The 12,878-nt window shown below is 42.0% G+C and overlaps 1 protein-coding gene across 1 annotated transcript; it reads left to right on the top strand.

The window, feature by feature from the left end:
- The first annotated feature begins 11,428 nt into the window (after positions 1–11,428).
- Positions 11,429–12,592, top strand: LOC135704486 (larval/pupal cuticle protein H1C-like). The gene is made up of 2 exons (XM_065225973.1): positions 11,429–11,511; positions 11,850–12,592. Exons 1-2 carry the CDS (start codon positions 11,500–11,502, stop codon positions 12,579–12,581), a joined length of 744 nt encoding a protein of 247 aa, XP_065082045.1. The 5' UTR covers positions 11,429–11,499; the 3' UTR covers positions 12,582–12,592.
- The last annotated feature ends 286 nt before the right edge of the window (positions 12,593–12,878 follow it).

Raw genomic sequence — 12,878 nt, forward strand, 5'->3', positions numbered from 1 at the left:
AGACGCATTTAAGCTAAATATGTATGTTGTATTTTATTAAATTTGACTAATTTTCAATTTCAGCCTCTCAAACTTCTTACTTTATTTACCCCGTAAGAGAAACACGGGAAAGTAAACGTTTTTTAATTCATTCGGTCCGTGGCAAGCCTTCATCGCACAGCTATGCTCAAAGCAATAAGCTGAAGGCTGATCAATTTCAAGAGCAAAATATAACTGAAGAAACCAAAGTATTTGTATTGCAATTCGATGATACAAGATGATGAAACTCAATCAATCGGTTCAATTTGTATGGATCAGGGCTGTCATCTGATCACTCAATGCGCGCAATGTACTGATTTTCTGAAACATACAAAGTGAGAATCAAGCAAACACAAAGTTGGCTTGTTTTTCACCCTGCGCAAGTGTAAAGCAGCGGAGAAGAGAAGACAAACACACACCCAGAAATAACGAAAGCTCAATGTGTAGCCATCGCTTCGACGGCTCCGACGCAAAGAGCGCCACTCTGTGTAGGGTTGCAAATGGGAAACCCAGCAAAAAGACAAAATTCTTCTACGTTATGCCCTTCTTCATCTCCTATGCATGCAGTCGTGGTAATCAAAGTCTACAAATAATTCAAAGAAGACATTAGCGCTTGTTGTATTATATTCGCTCGCTGCGCCGCACTGAGTGTACCGCTCAATGGGTGGATCGCTTTCTCACAGGTTAGTTAAAAAAGAGTGTGCGAAGTAAATGGGAAAACCACACACTCTTTGTCGAGTGTTGTGAGATTCATGCACAAAGTTGCATTGCTAACGCTCTTTCCAGTCCTGGTATGGATTTATTAATTTCACCACGAAAATTATAAATTCGCATTCTTGCCTGGTGTTTGACGTCCACACATGGTGAAACAAAAAGTTGATTTCCCATAGAGAAATACCGTTTTGTTGGTGAAGGACAATCCCTTTGTTTACGTTGTGTCGCGACATCTACGATTTGCTAATGGGTACGTGAAACTTAGGTTATCAGTCACCTTGTCGGGGACTTGGTTCAAACATTTAGAAATGTATCTTGTCAGTTTGAGAAGTACTTCACTTCGCAACCGATGAACTACTCTGATGGCCCACATTACCGTGATGGCCCACATTACGTCCATAGTTGGGCGTTGTTGAACTTGTGGTACTTGCGCAACATTTTATGTGAGTACCCAAGTAACCATATAATCACAAAATAACTTTAAATGTAGGTTTAGAGTGCGACAATGTCACTGAGATACGAGGGTAACCAACTGATTTTGGACCCCTAGAGGAAGTGAGATCACGTTTATGTCAAAATAATGTTATTTGTTTATTATTATTATGCAATTTACATGCGGTTGTGTTCGAAAGCTACTCATCTTGGATGTAAAATGTCACTAGATGTTTTATTTATTGATATATACTCGAAAAATAATTCTTTTCACATCATGATATTCACATATTTTGGACCCTTCCACTTGATTTTGGACAGTGTCCATAATATATTTTGGACACACTGAATGGGAACGAATATATTTTGGACATGCTGAAGTTCTTTCAACCTATGAGCCTAAAATTAATTACGACGGTCACTTCTTCCTATCTCGCATTTGTTAGGTCCGTCTAGGTGGGAAAATTTTCAAAGAAGGTGCCGTAAAACGGGGTGAAATTGATCAGCGGGGTGAATTTGATCGCTGAGTATACCCAATATTGTACTTATGCATAATATTTTTACAATGTATACAAAGATACATTCGAACGCTTAGTAACGAAAAACATGTTACACATGAAAAAATATCACGAGAAATTTCAGCGATCAATTTTGCCCCGCTGATCAATTACACCCCGTTTAACGGTATGCATAAAAGTTAACCCCCCGTTACTCGCGCTGTTGTACTTTGTACAACACATATGAGTTTTCCATTGCCATTTTGTTGCTGCCAATCGATCTGAAACCAACTTGTATTCCTCAAAAAACTTGTTTTTAACTAAAAAAGCTAAACTTTGATTACAATTAACCCCCAAAATGCGGATAATAGGGAAAATGTAAATGGAAACCGCGTAAACGGTGTCCATACTACGTGGGATTGACTTAATTGGTTACAACATGGAATATCTCGAGATCCTGACCAGATAGAAAGTTACTGTCTTGGGCAAAGTTGTTCAGGAGGTCAATGCCTATTTCTTAGTGTACAATAGTTCAGAATTATCTCACTTCGTGGTGCTAGTATACATGTGAAATTCTCGTGTATAAAATATCTCTAGATCCTGACCAGATAGAAAGTAAATGCCTTCAGCAAAGTTGTTCAGGAAGTCAAGCTCTTTTCATTGGTGGAGTAGTTCAGAAATTTCACACTACGAGGCGCTAGTATATACGTGTAATTCTCGCATATACAATAGCTCGAGTTCTTGACCAGCTAGAAAGTTACTGTATTGGGCAAACTTGTTCAGGGGGTCAAGACTTTTCGACTGGTAGACAGTAGTTCAGAATTTTCTCACCACGTGGCGTTTGTATACATATACACTTCTCGCATATGATATATCTCGAGATCCTGACCAAATAGAAAGTTACTGTCTTTGAAAAAGTTGTTCAGGAGGTCAAAGCCTATTGCTTGGTGTAGAATAGTTCAGAATTTTCTCACTATGTAGTTCTAGTATACACGTTAAATTCTCTCATATAAAATATCTAGAGAGCATGACAAGATAGAATATTACTGTTTTGGGCAAAATTGTTCAGGGGATCAAGGCCTTTTGGCTAATGGACGGTAGTTCAGAATATTTCACTTCATGGTACTAGTATATACGTGCAATTCTCGCATATGATATATCTCAAGACCTGCTAAAAATGTACTGTAATCGGCAAAGTTGTCCAGGAGATCAAACCCTATCGTTGGTGGAAAGTACATAATTTTCTCACTAAGTGACGTTGAAAGACATGTGAAATCCTTGCATATAAAATATCTCTGAATGACCCGCATACTAGTGCCACGTAAAGGGAAAATTCTGAATTACTGTACACCAACGAAAAGATCCTAACATCCTGAACAACTTTGCCGAAGACAGTAACTTTCTGTCTGGTCAGGATCTAGAGATATTTTATATGCGAGAATTCCTCATGTATACTAGCGTTGCAAAGTGAGAAAACTCTGAACTTAAGTCCACCAGCAAAAAGGCCTTGACTTCCTGAACAACTTTGCCGAAGACAGTAACTTTTTATATGATCAGGATTTCGAGATATTTTATATAAAAATTTCACGTATATACTAGCACCATATAGTGAAAAAATTCTGAACTATAGGCTTTGAACTCCTGAACAACTTTTTCGAAGACAGTAACTTTCTATCTGGTCAGGATTTCAAGATATATCACATGCGAGAACTTCACATGTATACTAGCGCTATGTAGTGAGTAAATTTTGAACTACTGTCCACCAGCAAAAAGGTTATGATCTCTAGAACTACTTTGGCAAAGACAGTAACTTTCTATCTGGTCAGGATCTCGAGATATTCCATGTTGTAACCAATTAAGTCAGAACCTTCGTAGTATGGACACCATTTACGCGGTTTCCATTTACATTTTCTCTATTATCCACATATTTTGGGGGTTGACTGTAATAAATATTTAGCTTGTTTAGTTAAAAACAAGTTTTTGAGGAATACTCGTTGATTTCAGATTGATTGGTAGCTCGGCTGCAAAATGGAAATGGAAAACTCACACTGTTGTACAAAGTACAACGCGTGAGTACTCGTGCTACAAAAGTTGGCGCGAGTAACGGAGGAAATATAATATAACATAAGGAAACAACTGATCATACCATAAAAAAAAATCATTCAGAAGTAAATCTTAATACGGAGACCTGACTCTATGCTTGCAGTCCATATTATTTTTTGTATGGGCTGTTCATAAACTACGTAGACGGTTTTTGAGAGATTTCAACCCCCCCCCCCCCTTCAGTAGAAGACAGTCTCAAACACAAAATTTAAAAAATTGTATGGACCGTAGACACCTGCCAAGCGCTCCCACCTCCCTAAAGCGTCTACGTAGTTTATGAACAGCCCCTTAGTTAAATGCGTTTGGGAGATAGGAAAACTTTTGTGGAAAACTAGGAACTAGGAAAACTAGGAAAACTCAGAGTGGACCACTCTACGTGTTTTGCCGTTTTTCCCATTTTGAATCGCCTGATAAACAAGAAATATATTTAAAAACAATGAATTCATATAATTTTGATTGATTTACTTACCAATTTAATCAGAAATCTGAGATAATAGCACGATCGACCAACTGGAATTTTTTTTGTCGCTCTTTTGATGATTCTCATTTGATAAGTGTCCAAAAAAAGTTGGTAACATTTTTTTACGATCTTTTTTGGACACTTTTTATTTTATACTTTTTAAGTAAAATCTTAAGGTGAAATCTTTATAAACACGTGAAATACATCTTCCAAAGTCAGATAAACTGATTTGATAAAAAAAATAATTGAATTGTATATTTTAGACCAAATTTAAAACAAGTACACTAACGCCGATTCCTCTTGACAAACGTCGAAACATGGAACTTTTTCGATAACATTTTCTAAAACTGCATAAATTGAGCAATTGTAAGCCATTTGAGGTGAACTAATGATCTTGAGACATAGCAAGTAATTGAAAGAATGTAATTACAACATCAACCCAGATGAATTTGAAGAAACTAGACAGTAAGCGAGGAAAATATATGAAAAGGGTCCAAAATATGTAGGGGTCCAATTCAAGTTGGTTACCCGATATGGTTAGTTGGGTATTCTGATGAAACTATTACTTTTAAAAAACTAATCCTGGTTATCACCCCTATTCTGTATTTCGTTTCGAACGAAATTCTCATACAAAAAAAAATTTTTGTATGAGAATTTCGTTCGAAACGAAATACAGAATAGGGGTGTATATCTCTTTTTCGTTTGCATGTAACACTATTTGATATTGCGAACCGCACCGAGCGTTCATTCCGGGTGGTGAGCGAACCTGAAGAAGAAAAAGATGACTAAACGGGATGAGTGTTGTTAATGGACCTGGTCTACGATTCAAAGTTGGCTTCTGTGATGATAAGTATCTCATAAAAGGTAAAATAAATAGCATCATCTTCATCGAAATTTCTTTTTTTCTTTATTACCGTAATTTTTAGCCGTAGGCTAGTTCATCACGTTATATAGCAGATGGTCAGGCTAGATCCTGCCTCAAAATATAGGTTTCAATTTGAAATTAACGTGTCGTATAGCTGGCTCTGATTACCCAACGAATGAGACAGACAGCATTTTAAAAACTTAATGTAAAGTGAGGATTACATCGGGGCTGTAGTGAGGACTGGGTGCGCGAACAAGGTAGAGCTCCACAGTAGGAGACAGTGCCCGGTCCAGTGGAGAAACCCCAACGACAGAAAAAAATAGAAAATTGAGGAAAACACGATCAGTGCAACCACCGACGGGGGGCTAGATTTGATAATATAAATGGGTGTCCTTCAGAAAGGCGATCAGCGCAGCCAACGTTGAGGGGTCGTAACCAAGCAGATTACTGACGTTCTCCGGGAGTCAATGTTGTTCGCGTAGCTTCTGGAACTCCGGGCAAACACACAGCACGTGTTCCACCGAGGCGGGGATGCTGCAAATCGGACAAACCTTGCGGAAAGGTGTCCTTTTGGCTGTCCATCCAGGAGCGTACGGTTTCCTTGATCTTCCTCGGGAAAGTGGTCCGTGACTGGAACCATTCCTGCTGCCAGGCTTCCATAATAGTATTCACAATCCAACGCCGGACGTCTAGGAGGGGTACGTTCCTAGTGTAGCGGGAACGGGATGCACCAGATCCCGCCAGTCTGTCCGTAGCCTCGTTTTCGGGAACACCGCAGTGTTCGGGGATCACGTAACGACGGTTGAAGGTGGGGCGTACCGTGTAATGGCTTGTATCCAGGGGTGGCTCGGGGCTTCAGCTTCCAGCGCTTGGATGACGCTGTGTGCGTCAGTTAACACAAGGATCGGTTGATCTGCCGGAGTGATTACTGCGTCTAGAATAGCTGCGGCTTCAGCGGAAAAGACGAAACACTCCTCCGGTAGACTTTGACTCGTTGCAGTGTGGAGGACACGCTTGGCTGCAGTGCGGAGGGCTCAGTTCCCCTCGTTGAGGAGAAATACCCTTTCGTTCCCGGATGTCTTAGCAGCGAGGGCAGCGGCTTTCGTAGCAATGGCTGCAGCAGATCCATAGCGGAAAGGGAGGATTCCGATTTCCACACATGCGGCGTCTGTAGGCGTGGAAGGGAGAAGGCCAGATACGATGCGTACGTAGGTATTGTATACCGGAGTGAGGATGTGGTTGAGCTTCTCGGTGGCTAAGTAGGTTATTTCGAGGCCGTAGAAAAGTCGACTGTCGATAGCACCCCGAGCGACACGAAGGCGGATCTCACGGTTACTGATGATGATCTTGGATGGTGATCGGTGGTCCTCGAATCAGATGGCCCGAGTGGCCGATATGGCACCGTACACTCTTCGGCGTGGAGAGCTGGAAACCAACCGAAAGCGCCCACCTGCTGACGGCGGAGATTGCTGCTTGAGCTATGTTCCTGGTCCGCTTAGTCGTTCGTCCCGTTACGACGATGAGTAAGTCGTCGGCATAAACGTTCTTGGGCAATCGGCTGAATACCCCGTTCATTGCCACCAAGAATAGTGTTACCGCTATGACAGATCCCTGGGGCACTCCAGTTTCGTCGGGGAACGCATCCGAGCTAGTGTTCCCGACAGTCACCTGGAAGGTACGATCAAAGAGGAAATTCCGTAAAAAATGTGTGGTGTGACCTTCCAGGCCCCAGCCGATGAGCTGCCTGATGACACCAAGTGTCCATGTCCTGTTGAACGCCTTTGAAATATCAAGGGACACTAACTCCGCAGGTGTGACCGTTGTCCTGGGCTTCCTTAAGTACTTTCCCGAGGGCTGCAAAGTAAGTGGAGGAGCCGTGTGCTTGTCGGAACGCATGCTGCCGTTCGTCAAGGAGACCGTTTGACTCCAGGAACTGCCTAAGACGACGATTTACCATTCTCTCTATCACTTTTGCCGCGCAGCAAGTGAGCGCAATCGGCCTAAAGGAGGAGGCTTCTTCACTCGCCGTGTTGTTCTTCGGAATGGGCACTACCAAGCTTTGTTTCCAGAGCAGTGTTGGGAAAATATCAAAAAATCAAATCCCACCAACGCCCAAGATCACGCTCGATTTTCGTAGACAAAAATCAACAAGCAAACAACTGCGGTTGATTTTGCAAGCTGTGATATCGCAGCTCAGAATATCAAGCTAACAAAACTCAACTGCAAACTGTGGTGAGATTGAGTTTAATGATTTTTGCTTTACTCCCGAATGCAACCGAAACTTCCCTAACGGCTTGCAGCAGTCCCTTCGTGTCTGCCATCGGTGAAGATTAAAAGGAGATAGCAAACTATGCTTTCTCTTTCTAAGAAAACGATGTGCAATGGAATCATTTTTGTGTCGAGTCAAATCTCAGCTTGATTTTAAACGTTGTAAATAGTCTCGCAATATCAAAGGAGCTTGTAAAATCAATATCAAGGATGATATTGTGTTCCAATATCGCGCGTGATATTGCGAGGGCATGAGGCATCAATTGATTTCTGATTTTGCCAACACTGTTCCAGAGGTCCGGATACTAGTCAGTGAGCCATAGATCGTTAAAGAGGGCGGGTAGCCTCGTTTTTTTAACGGCTTTTAACGGTTTTTTAACACCGGGTATCCAATCTCGTCCGGCCCGGCAGATTTACCACTACTGCTGCCGAGGGCAAACTGAAGCTTCCGGAAGGTAAGATCTTCGTTGATCTGGAGAGCAGGAACATTGGGTGGAATTCGCAAGTCACGAATGCTGACAGCAGACAGGCCAGCAAAATATTTTCCTAATACGTCGGCGATGTCCTTCGGTTCTGAGATCGAGGTACCATGAGCTTGGATAGTAGGTGGAGTAGACCACCGCTTGCCACTCAGAGCGATGACGCGATTCCACTACATCCAGCTAGATCACTTTGCGTCACGGATCACCTGTCTGCACAAGAGATGGCGTTCTCGGTTAAACTTCAGCGCTTCCTCCCTACCAGGGTCGTCTTAGGCGAGACGTTTAAGCCGGCGTAAAGCTTTGCGTCGCGCTTTCACCGCACATTTGGTATCCTCGTTTCGCCAACGTAGGGCTTTTCACCCAGGTACGCTACCCGTCCTTGGGATAGATACTGTTGCAGCTTCGTAGAGTACTTCCGTGAAGCTGGAGATGTCGTTCTGATTGCGTTGCTGAAGGAGAGCGTCCGATTTCTCCCTGACGGCGTCCCAGTTGGATTCCTCGTAGCGCCATCTCCGAGTCGTTGGAGGGGCCGCGCCTACGGAAAGCTGTATGCGGATCGGGTAATGGTCACTAACATGCAGGTCGTTACTGATATTCCACTGTGTCCTGTTCGCGATAGATCGACTGGCAGTGGCAATGTCGATCGCGGTGGTGTGCCGTCCTAAAAAAAAGGTGGGAGCGCCGTCGTTCAGCACCACCAGGTCCTCAGTCTCGAAGATGTTCGCCAGGGTAGAACCTCTGGGGTCTGGGCGAGAGCTGCCCCAGTCTGGATGGTGCCCATTGAAGTCGCCGACGAAATCGGAATGTAAGTATTATTGACAATAATCATAACAATCGACTCGCATCAGTGATGATTGAATATATAGGGGAAATGCAGGTAATGTCGGCCTAAGTGTCCCTAATTTGGGCCCATACATAAACTCAGCAATCAACTAAATTTTCAATAGCAACCAAAAATATCCATAAGTAACGTCCCAATAACGCGTTCATCTAGATAAAATTGATAAATAGCAGACTTTTAGCGATGGGCCCAAATTAGGGACATGTAGGCCAACATTACCTACATTTCCCCTATATATATATATAACATCTAGGGGAAATGGCTCTAATGTTGGCCAATGGATGTAAGATTGGGCCCATCGCTTAAAATCTGCTATTTATCAATTTAATCTAGATTAACGCGTCATTGAGACGGTACTAATGGATATTTTGATAGCTTTCGAAAATTTAGTCGATTGTAGAATTTATGTATGGGCCCATATTAGGGGCATTTAGGCCAACATAACATCCATTTCCCCTACATAAACATTTAAATACATATACAAAAGGGAAGGAGGGTCCAACAGGGCACTCGATTGTAGCGATTTGGACGGGGGAGAGTGGAAATGCCAACTCCCTGTTGATAACATTTCGTGGATAAAGGGCGGGTTTTTCTCCCCACTCATCGGAGCATCTTACTGTTTGGTGGCTCGTCTTTTTGACCAATTATGCGATCTTGCTGCAGGAAGAAGATTCTTTATTGTCCCGTAGATGTGTATATGTGACTTTTCCTATCGATCCACCCAATCCGTTTTTGGCCCTTCATACAGCGACGTGTTGAGGACAATCAGAAGTTATTAAGCTTGATCAAGACAAACAGAGAAGAGAGTCCACTGCTATCGGACTTAGTTTCCGTGCTACAATCAATGGGTGGTAAACCACTATCATGCATCATCATCATTAATTCACATTCAAAGTGTTCAATTTAAGCGAAAATTCACACATCCAAGGAGGAATTCGTTGTACTCGTGAGGATACATTTTTTTTTAATTAAAAAAAGTAGTTGAAAAATGTGTACGGCTAACCCCACTTGGAATTGATTTGTAGATCTATTGGGATTCTCTAACATTTCTGTTTGGATTATACTGAATTTTACTTCGTACAATTTATAATCTATGTCTTAGGGAGTTCTCCGATTTTTCGATATTTCCTAAATTTGCTCATTGATTCTTCAGAAATATCTGAGCTTCTTAAAGTACTTCGGAAATTCAAATGATGACGTTTTTCAAAATGTCTCTATGAATTCTCCAAGATTTCAAATAAGATAGATCTCTTCAATTTCTCGTGAAATTCTGCGGAATTCAATGTTATAATTTTTATAAGGATTCTCTTGCATCTTTCTTGCCGTTATTTAGAGTTCCTGTCTGAATTATAATACCACTTTGAATACTCTAAAATTCCGTTTGATGTTCTACAAAATCTCACTTATGGTTCATGGTTATACTTCTTGCAATTCTCTGAAACTCCACTTTGGTGCTGGGAATTTACGTGGATAAGCCTTTTATTTGTAAAAAATACGCATTAAGACCATTGCCTTTTGGTCCGTTGATCAACAAATGTCGCTTCTTGAAATTGAAACTTTAAATACTTGTCCTGTAAATACAGTTCAGTTATTCACCGTAGTTATCGAGTTCTCGGTAAGATAACAAGCAAAACATAAAGCGTTAGTGTACAAGTAGCGTAGAAAATAAGGTTAGTTATAGATTTTTTGTATGGATTGCATCCTGTATGGAGATACGTCATGATTGCATTCCAATGGCCAAAAGTTGGGTTCAATATTGCTCACAAAATTTCGAACAAAAAAGTGGATTTTGGTAATATTGGCTCTTACGTCAACTACACAATCATGGGCAGTATATCTAGAAAATAATGGAACCGTGACTTCAGGGTGAATTTAATCGCAAAGGCATTATCTCCCTCCCCAGATCCCCTTCCAAAATTTCCCAAATTCTACATTATATTTTATATATAGAAAAAAAGTTGTTCCAAACAAGTGGTTGACAAAAACATAACATCATTGTGTTTTAAGATTCTGAGCCTCAAACATTTGTGATTAAAAAAACTAATCTCGTACTCAGGCATACACAACGGCCTAAACACTTTCTTTATGACAAGCTATCTGAATTGGCCTTAACCTTAATTCAAAATACTCAAAGAACTTCAATTTACTGCATCTTTAGTTACAGAAAATTTGCTAAACGAACTCAAATAGTCTTCTGCACGATTGTAGAAAAAAAACATAAATTCTTCCATAACCAAAGCTCCAGCACAAACATGAAACACCACAGCTTCGCAAATCAAGCTTTATTTCATCCACTACGGAAACCACTGCACACATGTTTGGATACAGAAGAAAAGAGCTCGTGAATCCAAACAATCGACCATGCAATTTTAAGCACTCGTAAAAAAATCTTTCAGGTGACGTTTCCTCGCTCGCTCTCCTTCCAATTCTCTCGCCCATTGGATTGATCAGTTCCTTCGTAAATCCAACAGAGAACCAAAACCGAATCACCTCCATCATGTCGCATCGATCACCGATCATGTCATCCAACTGTTCCGCCCCATGCGATCGGGCGAGCGGTGCAATTTATTACCAAATAACTTTGTGATAGTTTGTATTTCTACCTTTGGCGGGATGAATGCGAGCGTAAGGTCAGCTCTCTTCCTCGCCGGTAATCGTCATCATCGTTTGCGGATCGGAGCGGAGAGCATCCAAAGAGTTTCGATTTTTCATATAAATATTGGACCCAACCGGTTGAACTGTATCATTGCTTCAGTTAACTTTAATTCAACTATATCGTTTCGTTGCACGCATCCAAAGTGCAAGTTTACTTCGACATAATGGCGTTTAAGGTAAGAACTAGGCAGAACATTACAGAAGATTACTGCAGTGAGTTTGATTTGTAGAGTTTGAAGTGATATTTTCAACAAATAGTTCTGTTCTGTAACAAAAAAAACACAAGCTATGAAAACAAATCATAAAGTCAACAAAACACAGGAACAGGGCACAACATAGAGTGAAGCAGATTTGAGCTGCATTACAATTTTAATGAAAAACATCTGAATTTTCCAAGTGTGCGAAAGTGATTACCTTCAGTTGAATCATTCAATTAAAACAAATTGATTGATTGACAGGCAGGCTCCATAAGGAACAAACCAAATCTCATACCTTTCTCATCTCAACCCAACAGATGGTTGCCCTGTTTGCCACTCTGGCCTGTGCCAGCGCTGGCTACCTGGAAGCTGATCACCACTCGGCACACTACTCCCCAGCCTCGGCCGTCAGCTATAGCTCGATCACCCGTGAGCACCACCCGACAAAGGTTGCCAAGACCGTAACCTACGCCGAACCGGATGTCCACTACGCCGCTCCAGTCACCAAGACCTTATCGTACGCTGAACCAGCTGTCCACTATGCTGCTCCAATTACGAAGACCCTGGCCTACGCCCAACCAGCTATGCACTATGCCCAGCCATCGGTCCAGTACGTCCATGAGCCAACTTACACCAAGACCGTTGTAGCTGAACCAGCCTACACCAAGACCTATGAACACCAGCAGCCAAACATGTACACTGCCAAGACTCTGACTTACCAAGCTCCTGTCACCTACAGCTCCCTTGCCGTCAAGAGTGTTGTCCCAGTTGCCAAGACCTACGTTTCCGAGCCAATCTACGCCAAGACCTATGCCTCCGAGCCAATCTACGCCAAGACCTATGCCTCCGAGCCAGTCTATGCCAAGACCTATGCCTCCGAGCCAGTCTACACCAAGACCGTTGTTCAGCAGCCAACCTACGTCAAGACCGCTCAGCCCTTATACGCTCATTCTGCTCCAGTTGTTGCCACCAAGACCCAGAGCTACGCACCAGAAGCTCAGGTGTCACACATTAGCTACCAGGATGCCAACGCTCATTACGCTTGGTAAATTCAGGTTTCGTCGGACTTCTCACAAATTGTCAGCACTTATGTGGAAGGAGTTCGAAGCCATTAACTGCCAAATATGTTGAACGATATTGTTGAATAAAATTGTTATTGCGACTGAACACACTGTATGCCGTCTAGTTTATTTGTATTCTGGAAGTGGAATAATTAGTCCATACCTGAGTCACAGATTGGGTGAACTATTCAGAACCACTTTGTCAGGGATCGCAAATAGAATCGAAGTCTGGGCAAAAAGCTATTAATCATTCACTTTTGGCCAAGTGTAGCACCTGTACCTATT

This window comes from Ochlerotatus camptorhynchus, unplaced genomic scaffold (genome assembly GCF_037179485.1).
Source record: "Ochlerotatus camptorhynchus isolate MF236.1 unplaced genomic scaffold, CSIRO-AGI_Acam_v1.1 ptg000242l, whole genome shotgun sequence".
NCBI classification, from domain to species: domain Eukaryota; kingdom Metazoa; phylum Arthropoda; class Insecta; order Diptera; family Culicidae; genus Ochlerotatus; species Ochlerotatus camptorhynchus.